At 48.1% G+C, this 19,232-nt stretch overlaps 2 protein-coding genes across 7 annotated transcripts in view; one reads left to right on the top strand and one right to left on the bottom strand.

Moving 5' to 3' along the window:
• Positions 1-143: 143 nt before the first annotated feature.
• Positions 144-7,339, top strand: TOMM40L (translocase of outer mitochondrial membrane 40 like). Of its 3 annotated transcripts, none has more exons than XM_073566910.1 (9): positions 146-290; positions 402-607; positions 3,566-3,636; positions 3,840-3,932; positions 4,016-4,117; positions 4,198-4,303; positions 4,449-4,571; positions 6,559-6,635; positions 6,756-7,339. In XM_073566910.1, exons 2-9 carry the CDS (start codon positions 496-498, stop codon positions 6,996-6,998), a joined length of 927 nt encoding a protein of 308 aa, XP_073423011.1. In that variant the 5' UTR covers positions 146-290; positions 402-495; the 3' UTR covers positions 6,999-7,339. The 3 variants fall into 3 exon arrangements, with proteins under 3 accessions (XP_073423014.1, XP_073423011.1, XP_073423012.1); XM_073566911.1 differs by having other exon boundaries at positions 147-290; positions 3,569-3,636; XM_073566913.1 differs by lacking the exon at positions 4,449-4,571 and having other exon boundaries at positions 144-290.
• A 683-nt stretch (positions 7,340-8,022) lies between these two features.
• Positions 8,023-19,232, bottom strand: part of NR1I3 (nuclear receptor subfamily 1 group I member 3) — a 73,184-nt gene continuing 61,974 nt past the window's right edge. For all 4 annotated transcript variants that reach the window (XM_073566903.1, XM_073566906.1, XM_073566904.1 and 1 more), the window contains 7 exons: positions 13,651-13,781; positions 11,441-11,634; positions 9,609-9,832; positions 9,380-9,525; positions 9,068-9,184; positions 8,877-8,982; positions 8,023-8,681 (listed from right to left, as the gene is read on the bottom strand). In XM_073566903.1, coding sequence (XP_073423004.1) covers positions 8,546-8,681; positions 8,877-8,982; positions 9,068-9,184; positions 9,380-9,525; positions 9,609-9,832; positions 11,441-11,634; positions 13,651-13,781 — 1,054 coding nt within the window. In that variant the 3' untranslated portion in view covers positions 8,023-8,545. The remainder of the gene's footprint in view (positions 8,682-8,876; positions 8,983-9,067; positions 9,185-9,379; positions 9,526-9,608; positions 9,833-11,440; positions 11,635-13,650; positions 13,782-19,232) is intronic.

Below are 19,232 nucleotides of genomic sequence, written 5' to 3'. Positions count from 1 at the left end.
ATGGCTCTAGTCTCTTAAAGGGCCAGCGCTATCGAGTCACGTGACCCCGCTGCCACCGTTGCCTGACAGGTCTGTTTGCATTATATATTTGGTCCCCATTCTGTAATTAATGCTTCTTCTACCTTCCGTTTCCCTGGCAACGGCGTGCACAGTGCCCTCCTTTTGCCCATACTTGATGTGGCCGCCGGTGACGTCACTAGGCGGAGCCTGCCAGGAGTTACAATGGCTGCCATCATGCTTGTAATATGAATAGTAGGAGTCTGGTGACAGGAGGAGCAGGTGGCTCAGGGGTGAGTCCTGGGTGCAGACCGCCGTGCTTATGTGTTATGAGGGATTTAGTGCCCCCTTTCTACATGCCTGTGGGGTGACCGTGTGCCCAGCTGATGCTTTTCTCCTCTCAGGTGTCGCTGATAATGTTGGGGCCACCCCACATCTGTGAGTATCAGCCTGAGCCCAGCGCCCCCCGACATTGACTGCGGCCAGCAATCCCCCGCCATGGGCAACGTCCTGGCTGTGTCACCCCCCGGAGGCTCCTGGTGGATGAGGCGGAGACGAGCGGTGCTGCCCAACCCTGGGAGCTTCGACGAGCTGCACAGGAGCTGTAAAGGTGTGGCCGGATTATGGGGTCCCCCAACAGTACAGGGGGCTCTGCCTTGATAATGGGGCTCTCACTGAGGTACCGAGGGCTCTGCCTAGATTATGGGGATCTCACTGTGGTACCGGGGGCTCTGCCTAGATTATGGGGATCTCACTGAGGTACCGGGGGCTCTGCCTAGATTATAGGGATCTCACTGTGGTACCGGGGGCTCTGCCTAGATTATGGGGATCTCACTGAGGTACCGGGGGCTCTGCCTAGATTATAGGGATCTCACTGTGGTACCGAGGGCTCTGCCTAGATTATAGGGATCTCACTGTGGTACCGAGGGCTCTGCCTAGATTATAGGGATCTCACTGTGGTACCGAGGGCTCTGCCTAGATTATAGGGATCTCACTGTGGTACCGAGGGCTCTGCCTAGATTATAGGGATCTCACTGTGGTACCGGGGGCTCTGCCTAGATTATAGGGCTCACACTGTGATAATGAGGGTTCTGCCTAGATTATAGGGCTCTCACTGTAATACCAAGGGCTCTGCCTAGATTATGGGGATCTCACTGTGGTACCGGGGGCTCTGCCTAGATTATAGGGATCTCACTGTGGTACCGAGGGCTCTGCCTAGATTATAGGGATCTCACTGTGGTACCGAGGGCTCTGCCTAGATTATAGGGATCTCACTGTGGTACCGAGGGCTCTGCCTAGATTATAGGGATCTCACTGTGGTACCGGGGGCTCTGCCTAGATTATAGGGCTCACACTGTGATAATGAGGGTTCTGCCTAGATTATAGGGCTCTCACTGTAATACCAAGGGCTCTGCCTAGATTATGGGGATCTCACTGTGGTACCGGGGGCTCTGCCTAGATTATAGGGATCTCACTGTGGTACCGAGGGCTCTGCCTAGATTATAGGGATCTCACTGTGGTACCGAGGGCTCTGCCTAGATTATAGGGATCTCACTGTGGTACCGAGGGCTCTGCCTAGATTATAGGGATCTCACTGTGGTACCGGGGGCTCTGCCTAGATTATAGGGCTCACACTGTGATAATGAGGGTTCTGCCTAGATTATAGGGCTCTCACTGTAATACCAAGGGCTCTGCCTAGATTATGGGGATCTCACTGTGGTACCGGGGGCTCTGCCTAGATTATAGGGATCTCACTGTAGTACCAAGGACTCTGCCTAGATTATAGGGATCTCACTGTGGTACCAAGGACTCTGCCTAGATTATGGGGCTCACACTGTGATAATGAGGGTTCTGCCTAGATTATAGGGATCTCACTGTGGTACCGAGGGCTCTGCCTAGATTATAGGGATCTCACTGTAGTACCAAGGACTCTGCCTAGATTATAGGGATCTCACTGTGGTACCAAGGACTCTGCCTAGATTATGGGGCTCACACTGTAGTACCGAGGGCTCTGCCTAGATTATAGGGATCTCACTGTGGTACCGAGGGCTCTGCCTAGATTATAGGGATCTCACTGTGGTACCGAGGGCTCTGCCTAGATTATAGGGATCTCACTGTGGTACCGAGGGCTCTGCCTAGATTATAGGGATCTCACTGTGGTACCGAGGGCTCTGCCTAGATTATAGGGATCTCACTGTGGTACCGAGGGCTCTGCCTAGATTATAGGGATCTCACTGTGGTACCGAGGGCTCTGCCTAGATTATAGGGATCTCACTGTGGTACCGAGGGCTCTGCCTAGATTATAGGGATCTCACTGTGGTACCGAGGGCTCTGCCTAGATTATAGGGATCTCACTGTGGTACCGAGGGCTCTGCCTAGATTATAGGGATCTCACTGTGGTACCGAGGGCTCTGCCTAGATTATAGGGATCTCACTGTGGTACCGAGGGCTCTGCCTAGATTATAGGGATCTCACTGTGGTACCGAGGGCTCTGCCTAGATTATAGGGATCTCACTGTGGTACCGAGGGCTCTGCCTAGATTATAGGGATCTCACTGTGGTACCGAGGGCTCTGCCTAGATTATAGGGATCTCACTGTGATACCGAGGGCTCTGCCTAGATTATAGGGATCTCACTGTGGTACCGAGGGCTCTGCCTAGATTATAGGGATCTCACTGTGGTACCGAGGGATCTGCCTAGATTATAGGGATCTCACTGTGGTACCGAGGGATCTGCCTAGATTATAGGGATCTCACTGTGGTACCGAGGGCTCTGCCTAGATTATAGGGATCTCACTGTGGTACCGAGGGCTCTGCCTAGATTATAGGGATCTCACTGTGGTACCGAGGGCTCTGCCTAGATTAGGCCTGTTTCACACTTCCGTTTTTGTGTCCGCCAAACGGATCCGTTTCCGTTTTTTTTGACGGAAACTGATGCAAACGGATCCGTTTTTTTAAAAACGGATCCGTTTTTTTGACGGATCCGCGGTAACCGTAATGGAAGTCTATGGGACAAAAAAAACGGATCCTGCAAAAAATGGCGGATCCGTTTTTTTACGGAAAACAACGGATTTTGACGGATTTGAAAAAACGGAAGTGTGAAACAATCCTTATAGGGATCTCACTGTGGTACCGAGGGCTCTGCCTAGATTATAGGGATCTCACTGTGGTACCGAGGGCTCTGCCTAGATTATAGGGATCTCACTGTGGTACCGAGGGCTCTGCCTAGATTATAGGGATCTCACTGTGGTACCGAGGGCTCTGCCTAGATTATAGGGATCTCACTGTGGTACCGAGGGCTCTGCCTAGATTATGGGGATCTCACTGTGGTACCGAGGGCTCTGTGAAGGTTATGTTCACTCTACCTGTGGTTCGTGAGGGCATTCTATATGGTATCATGGACTTTTCCTGTGGAAACGGGGGCTCAGCCTAGATCTCGGGGTCCGCCTTTAGTACCGTGGGCTCTTCTTGGCTCAATGGGTTCCTCCTGTGGTAGTGGGGGCTCTGCATTGCTCAGTAGTGTCCCCCTGTGGTTATCGGGGATCTGTATTACGGTCTCTCTTGCTCCAGCAGAGGTTTTCCCGCAGCAGATGGAGGGGATGAAGCTCATCATCAACAAGACCCTCAGCAGTCACCTTCAGGTATCTGACACCTGACAAACTTCCAATAGACCTTTCTCCTTCTCCACATTCAGGATCTCTGCTTCCTGTCAGTATACGAGAACAGTCCGGATCTGATACATGAGGGCTTTTGCTTGTTGTATCCAGTCCTGCCTGTCCCAGCTGGCAGAGGTCTTTCAGCTCACACTCAGAGTCCTCTCTAATTAACCCTCTCCTGCCCACAGGTCAACCACCAGATACACATGAGCACCATTGGCCTCTCCAGTTATCACTTCAACGCCAAGTACATCGGAGACGTACTGGCCGGTGCCAGTGAGGTACGCCCCACCCCTCGGACCACCACTGTGCTGGCCAGTCAGGAGGCCGCATTGTATTCATCGCCACGTCTCTCTCCTTCCAGACATTTCCTCTGTTGACTGGAGACCTGGACAATGCTGGAAGCCTCAATGCCCAGGCGGCCTTTCTATTGACCGAACGCATCCGCTCCAAGGCTGTGTTCCAGGTAGGCTGCAGGAACAGACCCCCACCCAGCGTGCATCATAGGGGCCATGATGCCGGTGACATTGTGAATTTTTCCTGCAGACACATCATTCCAAGTTTCTGACGTGGCAGGTGGATCTGGAGTATAGGGGAGATGACTGTACGGGGACCCTGACCCTGGGGAACCCCGACATCATCAATGAATCAGGTTTGTGGTCTGCGCATGGCCAATCGGACCCTTGTGTCGTCACCCCCATCCAATCCCATCATTGTGTACAGGTCAGTGGCCAGCAGGGGGCGACGCTTAGTATAAGTCTCGTGATGGCATCTCCTCTCCCGTTTTGTGTACTCAGTGATCCTGGTGACGCACTTCCTGCAGAGCATCACTCCCCGTCTGGTCCTTGGCGGAGAACTTGTTTATCACCAACGGATGGCGGAGGAAGGGGCCATCCTGACTTTAGCAGGAAAATACTCCGGTACGGGGACACGTGAGGTGTGCTTATGTCTTATGCTCCACTCGCATCCAAAGCTGCAGCTACAGATCTTCTGGTCTCAGTATGCGAGAGATCACATCTTTTTGACACCATGAAAACTATTTATGTATGCAGCACTGGTTGTGAGTGGAGGATAATACATAATGCAGTAAGATATATGGTGTAGCTCAGGGGGCGGCTGGAGGGGATGAGGAGTGAGGAGCGAGCATGGCGACAGCTCTGGAGGGGATGAGGCAGGATGGCGGTGGCTCTGGGGGTGGCTGGAGTGGATGAGGAGTGAAGAGAGAGCGTGGCGGCAGCACTTGGGGGTGGCTGGAGGGAGTGAGGAACATGGCTGCATTTCTGGACGGGGCTGGAGGTAATGAGGAGGAGTGCGTTGGCCGATGGAGGTGGGGAGGAGCATGGGGGCGGCTGAAGGGGATGAGGACCATGGCAGGTGGCTCTGGGCACAGCTGTAAATGTTGAGGAGCGCGACGGCTCTGGGTGCGGTTGGAGGGGGTGAGGAGAGAGGCAGCTCTGGGGTTGGCTGGAGGGGATTGAAGAGCACGGCAGCTGGAGAGGGTGAAGAGTGCGACGGCTCTAGCAGCGGCTGGAGGGGGTGAGGAGCGCGATGGCTCTGGGGGTGGCAAGCGTGGAGGTGACTAGAGGGGGTGAGGAGTGCTGCTCTGGGTGCGGCAGCTGCAGAGGGGTGAGGAGCGTGGCGACTGGGTGCGGCTTGAGGAAGTGAGAAGCACGGCATTTGGAGAGGGTGAGGAGCTCGACGGCGCTGGCAGCGGCTGGAGGGGGTGAGGAGCGAGCGTGGAGACGGCTCCGGCGATGGTTGGAGGGGGTGAGGAGCACTGCGATGGCAGCAGCAGCTGGAGGGGGTGAGGAACGCTGTGGCTCTGGGTGCGGTTTAAGGGAGTGATGAGCGTGGCGGCGGTTCTGATGGTGGTTGCAGGGGGTGAGGAGCGCTGCAGTGGCTCTGGGGGTGGCTTCGGTGGGTGAGGAGCACGGCAGCTCTGGGGGCGGCTGGAGGGGGTGAGGAGCACTGCGGCGGCTCTGGGGCTGGCGAGCGTGGAGATGGCTCTGGCAGCGGCTGGAGGGGGTGAGGAGCGTGGCTGCTTTGGGTGCGGCTTGAGGAGTGTGTCGGCGGCTCTGGTGGCATCTGGAAGAGGTGAGGAGTGAATCGGCGGCTCTGGGAGCATCTGGAGTGAGTGCGGAGCGTGATGATGGCTCTGGGGGCAGCTGGAGGGGGTGAGGAGCGTGGCAGCGGCTCTGGGGTCGGCGAGTGCAGTGGCTGCTTTTGGGGCAGCTGAAGGGGGTGAGGAGCGTGGTGGCGGCAGGAGGGTGTGAGGAGTGCGGCGGTGGCTCTGGGGGTGGTTGGAGGGGGTGAGAAGTGCAGCAGCTCTGCGGGAGGCTGAAAGGGGTGAGGAGCGCAGTAGCTCTGGAGGGGGGGGTGAGGAGCGTGGCTCTGGGGGAGGCGGCTGGAGGGGGTGAGAAGCGCCTCTGCTCTGGGTGCGGCTTGAGGGAGTAAGGAGCGTGAAAGTTCTGGTAGCAGCTGGAGGTGGTGAGGAGCGTGGAGGCGGTTCTAGAGGTGGATGGAGGGGGTGAGGAGCGTGGCAATGGCTCTGGGGGCATCTGAAGGGGGTGGAGTGCGGCTCTGGCAGCGGTGGCTGGAGGTGGTGAGGAGCGCTGCGGCTCTGGGTGCGGCTGGAGGGGTTGAGCGGTGTGACTGGAGGATACCTATCAGATGTTTGGCTTACACCTTTTTTCTGAGGTGTTTGTTGTGACATCGTCCCACTGATTGGACCGGACCAGCATCAGTCTCACCATGTGTCACTTGGTCCAGATTTCCAGGTCATTCTGGAATGTTGGATTTCCAGTGGACTAGCCCGGACTGTCAGACTTGTGCCTCGGACATAGTTTTAAGAGCTTCTGTGTGTGAAGCCACAGTTGTCAGTGACCTTCTTCTTGTGTTTCCCTGTAGCTCAGGATTGGGTGGCAACTCTGAATATTGGGTACGGCGGAGCCCACGCCAGCTACTATCATAGAGCCAACGAGCAGGTGAGACTGACCCCTGCACAGCGGCGGCGGTGACGTACGAGGAGCCGCTGACCCGAGAGATCCGGTCCATTGTATTATGGATCGTACATTATACCTGTAACGTGCCGTTTCTTCCCTCAGATCCGGCTCGGGGTGGAGTTTGAGGCGAACACTCGTCTGCAGGAGACGTCCTTTGCCTTTGGATATCACCTGGATGTCCCGAAGGCAAACATGGTATTTAAAGGGACGGTGGACAGTTCTTGGTGTGTGGGGGGGGTCTTGGAGAAGAGGCTGCCCCCTCTCCCCCTCACCTTGGCCCTTGGGGCTTTTATGAACCACTGGAAAAATAAATTTCATTGTGGGTTCAGCATCTTGGTGGGATGATGATGGACGGACAGATAACTCTCACTCCCCCACCTTCCTTCTTCGGAGGTCCTGTCCGGTCTATATAAACTTTTGTTGGTCTGTTGGAGCACTGGACGATGCTGCCCCCGATGTTAAGACAATGCACTGCACGCCTAGCACAGGGGTAATTCTCAGGGCCTCATCCACTCTGTCACCCTCCACTGCTCGGGTCTCTGGATACCCAGGGGTCACGTACAGGTCCCGAGGCTGCACTCTTCCTCATTTCCATGTAGATGGTGTTTGTTAGTTGTTATATTGCAGGAGATCAGTGCACCCTGTAAGAGGCGCTGTCCACGTTTATAAAGCCAAATTTTACCAGACACCGGCCTCCCTTGTGTTCTTTCAGCAGCGTCTGCAACACTGGATGTAATATAGGGAGACTCCAAGTTCTCCATTGTACCCCAAACTAGTAATGATAGAGAAAGATGCTGACACTTCAGAGTGCTAATTGGTGCCTATCTCCCCCCTCCATGCATGTTGTACTCCCCTGTGCGCGGTGTGCATCCTCACCCTCGATCCTTGTGTCTCATAGCGATAATAAAGAAAAATGCTCTTATTTTCACAATCCTCGTTCCCTGTCCACCGCAGTCGCCTTCTCTACTGGCTTGTCTCCCAGTGGGCCGGTATGAGGGGCACAATGCAGTGATGTCATCACGCTGTCTGACGTCTCCTGAATGGCAGTGGCCTCCAATAGTCCTGCTGGTATAAGGAGTATAGCAGGAAGCTTATCCCTCTGTACACTGCTACAGCTGCCCTGCGGATGCTTTTTTTCAGGCCGATGTGGGCTGCCTGGCATGTGCCAGATTTGTCTTATGGCCAGGCCGGGTCTTGGCACAGGTATAGAAATGAAACATGGCTAGATGATGATTCCAATGTGAGCTGTGCTATTCAGGTGGTGTACTACTGCTTTCCGGACACCAGATGGCAGCAGAATTCCACATTTACTATAAGTGCTGTTATCTATAAAAAGGTTCCCAGACCTGGTGAATCATATGACTCTGAGTCAGGGGCGTGGCCTTGTTTTAATTGGCGGATCCCAGAGAAATATAATTACAGAATTACAAATTATTATAAAATGATTTTTTTTTTTCTTACCCCCTCGTAAAGCTTTGTATACTGCAGTAAAGTGTACCAATGCTCCGCAGCCTCCTGCCCATGATGGGGGCAGCAGAGCACACTTGGCCTTCGTCACCAGTTATAGTGCATAATGGTCAGTGATGGAAGCTGTCACTGGCCTCTGGTGGTGACCAATTAAAGGGGCAGATGATCAATTAGTGCCAGATACATCAATGTCTCTCTATGTACATGGTAGATTGCAGATCTGATCTTACAGATCTGATTGGATGAATCACAGTGATGTCTGTTGGGAATAAGTCTCTACCTCCAGAATATGTGTAGAAAGTGGCTGATAGCAGAGAGCACTTGCTAGATTTCCATGGTGAGGCGTCCAGATGGCTTGGACCCTCAATGTGATAACACTGGTTTTGGAGTTGTTTGTGCATCATGTGACCGGCCCAGGTGGTCCCTCAGCTGAATATCTCCTTCATCAGTGGCGTCATGGCGTCCTCCATCACATTCTGGATGTGAACCATCTGCTTGGCGTTCTCCTCGTTCAGGGTGCGCAGCTCGGCCAACATGGACAGCAGCTTCGCAAACAGGAACCTGGGGGAGGAGCCAACACGTTATAATGTCACAGCCCCGCCCCTGAACTGTAATAATGGCACCGTGATTGGAAGTTTGGTAGTAAAGGGGGCGGCAACCAATGTAACTATGGCACGGCCTGAGGATGGGGGTATGTATCGCTAATGCCTCCATCTTGTCACTCTCCCCTCAATATAGGTGGGGGAGGCGTGTTACCTGCTGCCCGGAAGCTGGTGGTGGTAATCGATGTAACATTTGAGGGTCATGGCCATGTTCTCCTGGATCTTATCAATGTGGCTGTGTTCGATGACGCCTGGCCGGTCTGTGGAGAGATGGTGGGGTGGACTGGATTAGTGGGGTCTGACCACTGGACCCCCCCCCCTCCTCTGTGCTGCCAAGTCACATACCTGGGGAGAAGAGCGCCAGCGCCTGCATCAGGACGTACTCGGCCTCATGAAGCTTTAACGTCCGGAGAGTGATGTGAAATTTCAGTAACGGCTCCAAAAATATGCGCTGAAACCCGGCTGAGTACGAAAAATCAGCATCAGAGACCCGCCGCCAGGGGGCGTTGTATCTAACAGCACTGCTGCCCCTTTAAGAACCCCTATTTAGCTAAAATTATTCATCATTTTTAGATGACTATTTGAAGGCGAGCTGCAATGATACCCGCCATAGAGACCCCCCCAGTGTGACCAGGACCCCTGCCAGTCGTCACTTACTCCTCTCGCCGTGCTCTATACTCAGTTTCAGACGCCCGAACTCCCAGATCTTGGTCTCCAGATTAAAGACGGTGTTAAATTGTAGATGGGAGACCTCCATGGTGGCTCCTTTCAGCAGCGAGATCTGATCGTCTATAGATAAAGATCTGAGAAAAGACAAATATGGCAAATGGAGCAACGGATTCCAGAGCTACCCTCGCTCTTCTGCCCCCGCCGTGTATGTACTCACTTAAAGACTGGGATCTCTTTAGCAAATTGGATAACTTGTTGAATCATGTAAGTGCTCAGATCTGCAAAATGTGGAAGCTTCGTCATGTTGTCCCCGATGACGTAACCGATCACGTGCTTTGAGGTGGGACTCTGCTCCATGCCCCCCGGACTAGAGTCAGGTGAGATGGACGATGACTGCTGCACATCGTAGTTGTCCCAGTCGACCTTTATAATGGGCTGTGGCTGGAGGGAAGACACAAAGACAGTACTGCTTCACATCCACTAGATGGCGTTGTTTGAATGCCAATGACCTTACATTACCTCTACCTGTAAACATATCTGCCCCCTGTAGCCCAGGTAGTGAACTGTAAAGGAGAACGTGCAGAAAGAGGTAATGTCTGCCGAAATATCTACGTGTCCATGGGATAGCTATGTGTGAATTAACCCAAAGAATGTCAGATGATTTTCCCCCTTAGGGTGGGCTGTTAATGAGGGGCAGGGGCATTTTATATGACTGGCTGCAGCCAATGAGTCACATGATGGCATCCAATAATCCGGTCCCATCTGGCCGAGGTTGCCCTGAATGACACCAATGTGTACATTATGTCCCTGGCAGGATATTGCTCCTGGTTACTGATTACATATCTGCGAAGTCACAAAGGTCGTCCTGAGAGAAGCTGCAAAATAGCAGGAGGATAAACCGGATGTGTAGAGACCTGCTCACCCCCTGCTAGTGTGTACACCCACCGGCCACCCAGGGAATATAATATACACCCACCAGTCACCCAGGGATTATATTATACACCCAGCGGCCACCTGGGGAATATAATATACACCCACCAGTCACCCAGGGATTATATTATACACCCAGCGGCCACCTGGGGAATATAATATACACCCACCAGTCACCCAGGGATTATATTATACACCCAGCGGCCACCTGGGGAATATAATATACAACCACTGGTCACCCAGGGATTATATTATACACCCAGCGGCCACCTGGGGAATATAATATACACCCACCAGTCACCCAGGGATTATATTATACACCCAGCGGCCACCTGGGGAATATAATATACACCCACCAGTCACCCAGGGATTATATTATACACCCAGCGGCCACCTGGGGAATATAATATACAACCACCGGTCACCCAGGGATTATATTATACACCCAGCGGCCACCTGGGGAATATAATGTACACCCACTGGTCACCCAGGGATTATATTATACACCCAGCGGCCACCTGGGGAATATAATGTACACCCACCAGTCACCCAGGGATTATATTATACACCCAGCGGCCACCTGGGGAATATAATATACACCCACCAGTCACCCAGGGATTATATTATACACCCAGCGGCCACCTGGGGAATATAATATACAACCACTGGTCACCCAGGGATTATATTATACACCCAGCGGCCACCTGGGGAATATAATATAGAACCACTGGTCACCCAGGGATTATATTATACACCCAGCGGCCACCTGGGGAATATAATATAGAACCACTGGTCACCCAGGGATTATATTATACACCCAGCGGCCACCTGGGGAATATAATATACACCCAGCGGCCACCTGGGGAATATAATATACACCCACCGGCCACCTGGGGAATATAATATACACCCACCGGCCACTCAACGGATTATGTTACACTCCCATCGGCCACTCAAGATTTCTATCATACACCCACTGGCCACTCATGGATTACCATATATTGTGCACCCAGCGGCGACCAAGGGATTATATTATGCACAAACCACTGCGCACATTACATTATAAGATTATATACAAAGCTCAGTTGCCTGTATCAAACATGGGTTTAGATGCAGTACCCTGTAATCCACAAAATTTTCCAGACTGGAGTCAAAGTGCTTCTGGTGAGCCTTGATCAGGATCGCTATCAGCTGCTTCTGCTCTTCGGTCAGGGATCCCACCTCTGCCACCCTCTGTATCCTCTGCAGACGTTCCTGCTTCTTCCTCAGCCTCAGCTCACGCCTCGCCATCAGGGCGTCCTCCGACATAATCACTGGAAGTCGCAAAACAAAATCTGTATTAGAGGTGCTCCCAAAGTGTCCACAACCCCCTCCACAATCAGGGATTATCAGTGTTATATTATTCTTATATTGGTTTTGTTTTCATTACTTCAATTTAGGGCAGCACGGTGGCTCAGTGGGTCCTGGGTTCCCACCAAGGACAACATCTGCAAGGAGTTTGTATGTTCTCCCCGTGTTTGCGTGGGTTTCCTCCGGGTACTCCGGTTTCCTTCCACACTCTAAAGACATACTGATAGGGAATTTAGATTGTGAGCCCCACCGGGGACAGTGATGATAATGTGTGCAAACTGTAAAGCGCTGCGGAATATGTTAGCGCTATATAAAAATAAATATTATTATTATATTATTATTCAATAGGTTTTACTATTGTCTTATAATTGTTATAGACTTATGATTATTGTTTTACCATAATCCTTTGTTATTATTTTATAATTAGATTATTTTTATATTTTGTTGTTTTTGTCATTGCGCTATATTTTTTAAACTTATTTATGTTGGTTTTATATTTTTTTATTTGATTTATTTTACTAATTTATACAGCGCCATTAATTCCACAACGCTTTACAGACATTATCATCGCTGTCCCCGATGGGGGTCACAATCTAAGTTCCCTATCAGTATGTCTTTATTTGTTATCTTTATTTTGTTATTTTTGTAATTTTTCTTCTTACTTTATAATTATTTTTGTGTATTTTTAAAAATGTATACATTTTTATCGCTTTTTTTAAAATGTTTTGTACTATTTGTAGTAGTAAATTTTTATTGCTATTAATTCTTATCTATTTTATTTATATTTTTGCTATTCATCATTTTTCCTTACTGTATTTTATTTTTTTGTATATTATAATTTAGCTCATATTATATAAAGTTTAAACTATTGTTTAATATTCATTTTATATATTTTTTCCTATTATATTTTTCACTTAGTATTAATATTAGCAATATAAAATATTATTTTAGAATGGTTTTTATTTTGTATCTACTGTATAGTTATTTCATAATATTTACTTATTTTCAGCATTTGTATTTTCTTATATTTTATTGTTTTTATTATATATGTTTATTAATCTTTACATTGTTTCTATATTTTATATTATCTAATTTTCTTTGTTTTATACAATTAATTTTAGCATTGTTTTATATTCTTTGTTTTTATACTATCATTGTTTTATATAAATTATATTCATTATTTTACAGTTATATTCTTTTCTCATTATGTATTTGTTATTGTTGTTACTATAATTATTCTAGCTATTGCTGATGATTTTGCCGTGTTTCTGTCTTTTTCATCATCACTGCCCGTCTCCCCCTCCGTGCTATGTGACCCTTCTCTATAAATGCTGTAATGGTTATATAACGGCTTGGGGGCCGGGACGTGTCCTGGGATAAACCCTCCGATTAATAATTCACACATTTGCTCACTGAGCCGGGATCTTGTGTGCACGCCAGCAGCAGAATCCCATAATACTGTTATAATGGTGCTTGGGCCCCGTCCCCTCCGCCTCCTCATCTCCCGCGGGGGGCGCAGCACTCTGGATAATGTTTATTGAAATAAGATGAAAGGAATAAATGGTGGCGGGCGGGGGAGGGGGCTATATATAGATCTGTCCCTGCGGCCATGACTGCACCACCCCAGTGCAGATTATACCGCAGAGCGTACCCATTGTCAGGGCCAGGGGGGCACCACTCAGATGGCATCGCTCCCCCTCCGTGTGGGCAGTGGAATGGCTGCAAACACAGAGTCAGACAGAAAACATCCAACATTGCTTCCCCCACCAGTGATTGTGGTGCTTGTTACCTCCCCGGTAGCACAGGTGTTGGCTTGGGCCACTAGAGTTGTGCCATCTTCTATTAATTAGAGACCTGGTGGGTGTGGGGACAGGGGTCGTGGGGTTGGAGACCTTTGTCCCCCCCATTTAGTAATTGCTTCTGAAACGTCGTCAGGCCACACTTCACTGTAGGAGAGGCGGATGGGTCTGAGCACTTACTGTCTCTCCTCATGCCCACCTCCAGGCATTTCTGTAGGCGGCAGGCTTGGCACCGTCTCCGCTTGGCTTTTGTGACCGGACAAGAGCGGGTAAACGGGCAGGTGAAGGTCAAACCTTTAGTCATAGACCGCCTGAGGGGATCATGGCGGAAACAACAAGCAGAACGTGAGAAGTCATATTTCAGTCTACCATCATATCCTAAAATATAATGTATAGTGATATACCGTAATCTGGTGCAGTACAACATACCATACCGTAACCTACCGTGTACTCTACCATACTGTACCCTAATATACTATAGTATACCGTAACCTACCATACTGTACCCTAATATACTATAATATACCGTAACTTACCATACTGTAATATAGTGTACCCTAATATACCGTTATCTGGCACAGTACAACATATCGTACCATAGTATACTGTAATCCACCACGCTAACATACTGTACCCTAATATACCGTAACCTACCATACTGTAATATACTGTACCCTAACATACCGTTATCTGGCTCAGTACAACATACCGTACCATAATATACCGTAATCTACCAGACTAACATGCTGTACCATAATATACCGTAACCTACCACATTGTAATATACTGTACCCCATTATACTATAATACACCGTAACCTACCATACTGTAATATACTGTACCCTTATATGCCGTTATGTGGCAGAGTACAACATATTGTACCGTAATCTACCACACATACTGTACCCTAATATTCTCTTGTGTACCATAATCTACTGTACTGTAATATACAGTACCTTAATGTATTATAGTGTACCGTAGCCTACCATGCTGTAGTATACCGCACCCTAACTGTAGTGTATCGTAACCTACCATGCTGTAATATACCGCACCCTAACTTCAATATACTGTACCCTATACTATAATATACCGTAATCTACCATACTGTAATATTCTTTACCGCAATATACTATAGTATACAGTAATCTACCATACTAATACTGTACTATGATATACCATAATCTGCCACAATTTAATATACTGTACCGTAATACTATAGTATACCGTAATCTACCACCCTATTATACTGTACTGTAATATGCTATAATACTGTAATCTACCACACTAATACTGTACCATTATATACTATAATATACCATAATCCACCACACTAATACTGTACCGTAGTGTACCACAGTGTAATATACTGTACCATAATACTGTAATGTACCAAAATGTAATACTGTACCGTAATACTTTAGTGTACCGTAATCAGCCACAATGTGATATACTGTGCTGTAATTTGCCACAATGTAATATACTGTAAACTTATACTGTTCTTTACCACAATGTAATATACTGTACCATAATATACAGTTAGGCCCATATATATTTGGACAGAGACAACATTTTTCTAATTTTAGTTCTAGACATTACCACAATGAATTTTAAACAAAACAATTCAGATGCAGTTGAAGTTCAGACTTTCAGCTTTCATTTGAGGGTATCCACATTACAATTGGATGAAGGGTTTAGGAGTTTCAGCTCCTTAACATGTGCCACCCTGTTTTTAAAGGGACCAAAAGTAATTGGACAATTGACTCCAAGGCTATTTCATGGACAGGTGTGGGCAATCCCTTCGTTATGTCATTCTTAATTAAGCAGTTAAAAGGCCTGGAGTTGATTTGAGGTGTGGTGCTTGCATTTGGAAGGTTTTGCTGTGAAGGAAACATGCGGTCAATGGAGCTCTCCATACAGGTGAAACAAGCCATCCTTAAGGCCGGTTTCACACTAGCGCATTTTCAACGCGCGCACGGCCGGGGGTAGCTCCGCCCCCGATCCGGCTCTCTGCCCGGCGTGCCCGCCCCTTCCTTGTAGCGCCGCCTCCTAGCGGACAGCGGCGCCTGCGATCGGCGCACCCTATCTTTAGCATAGGGTGCGCCGATCGTGCGCAGGTCGTGCGCTAGTTGCGCTTTGACCTGTGCTGCGCACTTTTGACGGTGCGCCGTGCGCGCCAAAATCGAACTTTTCGGATTTTGTCGCGCACGGCGCACCGTCATAAGTGCGCAGCGCAGGTCAAAGCGCAACTAGCGCACGACCTGCGCACGATCGGCGCACCCTATGCTAAAGATAGGGTGCGCCGATCGCAGGCGCCGCCGTCCGCTAGGAGGCGGCGCTACAGGCAAGGGGCGGGCACGCCGGGCAGAGAGCCGGATCGGGGGCGGAGCTACCCCCGGCCGTGCGCGCGTTGAAAATGCGCTAGTGTGAAACCGGCCTAAGCTGCAAAAACAGAAAAAACCCATCCGAGAAATTGCTACAACATTAGGAGTGACAAAATCTACAGTTTAGTACATCCTGAGAAAGAAAGAAAGCACTGGTGAACTCAACAATGCACAATAAACTTCAGACAGAAAGGCCCACAAACAAACAGCAACTGAAAACCACCGCAGTGAAGGCCTGGCAGAGCATCAAAAAGGAGGAAACACAGCGTCTGGTGATGTCCATGAGTTCAAGACTTCAGGCAGTCATTGCCAACAAAGGGTTTTCTACCAAGTAATAGAAATGAACATTTTATTTACAATTATTTAATCTGTCCAATTACTTTTGGTGCCTTTAAAAACAGGGTGGCACATGTTAAGGAGCTGAAACTCCTAAACCCTTCATTCAGTTTTCATTTGAGGGTATCCACATTAAAATTGGAAGTCTGAACTTCAACTGCATCTGAATTGCTTTGTTTAAAATTCATTGTGGTAATGTCTAGAACCAAAATTAGAAAAATGTTGTCTCTGTCCAAATAGATATGGACCTAACTGTACATTATACCGTAATGCACCATAACATAATATTTTACTGCAATATACTATAATACAGCATACCGTAATCTACTATATCGTAATCCACCACTATGTAATACAGTACCGTAATATGAGAAAATGGAGAAAAAGCTACTGACCAAAATGCAGGGATCACTGCAAAATTACAAATTTTTACATACAGTACCGTAATATGCTTTTGTGAAGAATATGCAGGAATTTAAGTCCATGCCCATCAACTGTATCATTATTCTACAGTCCTACTTCAGCATGCATAACTGTAACAGGACACCTGGCTCAACAAGTGGTCCAGCCTTCTCTGTTTCAAAGTGATCACTTGCACCCCAACCAGCCTAACTAATATCCACGGGGGTCATCTTGTGTAACTGATTCATTCAGTCAGATGGGAATTTCACAAAGAGATTTAAGGAGAATATGGAATTATTGGACATCCTAGCCACATACTGTTAACATTTTATATATCTCTGTAACAGACTGAACACCTTCCAGGGTCTTGATCCGTTCTAGCAACCCAGGGTGGTGAATTACACAGAACGAATACTAGAAGCCAGGTAGTGAAGCAGTGTTCTCCAAGTGTGACTGGGGCACGGCCGTATCCGATGGCGCCAGAACTGCTGCTGTATGACACTCCGTTGGGAAGTTATACTACTTAGGTTTTCAGAGTTTTATCTTCACACACCCAGGGGAGGGGGATAAGGCCCCTCCCAGGGGTGAAAAGGGTGTGACTAACCAAGGGGTTAAATGCTTGTGTAAAGTCATGAGCTTGCGCTCTCTGTTATGCTTGCTGTTCACTTAAATAGGGTGCCATATCATTTAATGTGCTGTAAGGAACTGAATCAGCTGGCAAACCCCATGCCCTCTGCGACCCAGCGCCCATATGGTCGAACATCAAACCAGTAATTGACATGATTCATTTCCTTATATCTTATATACTTCACCTGTATTTGCATATCTGACCATTGTGTATATAGTGTAATGTATAGTGTGCTTTTAAGGCGTTTAAATATATAACATAACCAGTGGCTGCTCTTATCTCTATTCACAAATCCACATGTCCGTATTCTCAGTTCTAACTTGCCATGCTACTGGGGCTGGTTTCTGGCCTGACATACAGCTCTGGCAAAAATTAAGAGACCACTGCAAAATTTCCAGTTTGTCTGATTTTTCTCTTTATAGGTATATTTTTGAATTGTAAATTGCTTTTTTATTCTATAAACTACTGGCAACATGTCTTCGAATTTCCAAGCACTAAATTTTGGATTTATTTTCATAAAATGAGAAATGGTCAAAATAACAAAAAAAAAATGCAGTGCTTGCAGACCTCAAATAATGCTAAGAAAACAAGTTCATAATCATTTAGAAACAACAATACTAATGTTTTAACTCAGGAAGAGTTCAGAAATCAATATTTTGTGGAATAACCATGATTTTTAGTCACAGCTTTCATGCGTCTTGGCTGCTTTCCACCAGTCTTTCACACTGCTTTTGGGTGACCTTTTGCCACTCCTCGTACAAAAATGTAAGTACTTCTTCTTTGATGGCTTGTGACTATTCATCTTCCTCTTGATTACATTCCAGAGGTTTTCAATGGGTTTCAGGTCTGGAGATTGGGCTGGCCATGACAGGGATTTGATGTGGTGGTCCTTCATCCACACATTGATTGACATAGCTTTGTGGCATGGCGCATTGTCCTGCTGGAAAAAACAGTCCACAGAGTTGGGGAACATTGCCGGAGCAGAAGGAATCAACTGTTTTTTCAGGATAACCTTGTATGCGGCTTGATTCATACGTCCTTTGCAAAGATTAATCTGCCCAATTCCAGCCTTGCTGAAACATCCCCAGATCATCACCGATCTTCCACCAAATTTCACAGTAAGTGCCAGACACTGTGACTTGCACGCCTCTCCAGGTCTCCGTCTAACCATTAGACGACCAGGTGTTCGGCAAAGCTGAAAATTAGACTCATCAGAGAAGATCACCTTACTCCAGTCCTCTATGATCCAATCCTTATGGTCTTTGGCAACCTTCAGCCTGGCTTTCCTTTGCTTCTCATTGATGAAAGGCTTTTTTCTAGCTTTACATGACTTGAGCCCTGCCTCTAGGAGCCTGTTACGAACTGTATTTGCCGTGCCCTTCAAAGCAGCTGCCATTTGCCATTCCTTTTGAAGGTCACTTGATATCATCCTGCGGTTGCTGAGTGACATTCGAATAAGATGACGGTCATCCCGGTCAGTGGAGAGTCGTTTTCGCCTTCTGACGGTCTGTAGCTTCGTTGTCCCCAATATCTGCTGCTTGACCTTGTTGTAATGGACTGCCGTCTTAGAAATTTTAAGGATGGAGGCAAAATGACGCTCACTGTATCCTTCTGCTAGTAAAGCCAGAATTGAGCCCTTCTTTTCCTCACTCAAGACTTTTCAACTCCTTTGGAATGGTTAAAAGTTAATTTTTCATTCCTATTACTTTTGGGAAATTACTAGCACTTCTTTTGCCATCCAGCTTGTCCTATTACAAGAGGATTGTGAACACCACAGCAGGGTTTTTTTAAACTTTCCTTTGTTAAATAAGATTTGGTTCAGGTGATCGCCTAATCAGAAGCACAGTAAGTAGGATGAGGTGTACTCTGGTTGGAATTCAAATGACACTGGAATGGAATGGCTGCCGACATGTAGAGAAGCTGATTTTTATACAACTGTGCAGTGGTCTCTTAATTTTTGGCAGAGCTGTAATCCCACTAACGGACCGTGCTAATATATAACGAGGAACAGGGTT

Source organism: Dendrobates tinctorius, unplaced genomic scaffold, assembly GCF_039654945.1.
Source record: "Dendrobates tinctorius isolate UK_male_01 unplaced genomic scaffold, ASM3965494v1 ptg000019l, whole genome shotgun sequence".
NCBI classification, from domain to species: Eukaryota; Metazoa; Chordata; class Amphibia; order Anura; family Dendrobatidae; genus Dendrobates; species Dendrobates tinctorius.
Note: the sequence above shows the minus strand (reverse complement) of the source record. Positions and strands in the feature narration are given on the sequence as shown.

Excerpts from the sequence above, each read along its gene's own strand:
- TOMM40L (XM_073566910.1), top strand. The coding sequence starts at position 496 with ATGGGCAACGTCCTGGCTGTGTCACCCCCCGGAGGCTCCTGGTGGATG. Across the intron at positions 4,304-4,448 it reads CGACATCATCAATGAATCAG|TGATCCTGGTGACGCACTTC; the intron begins GTTTGTGGTCTG and ends TTGTGTACTCAG. Across the intron at positions 6,636-6,755 it reads ATCATAGAGCCAACGAGCAG|ATCCGGCTCGGGGTGGAGTT; the intron begins GTGAGACTGACC and ends TTCTTCCCTCAG.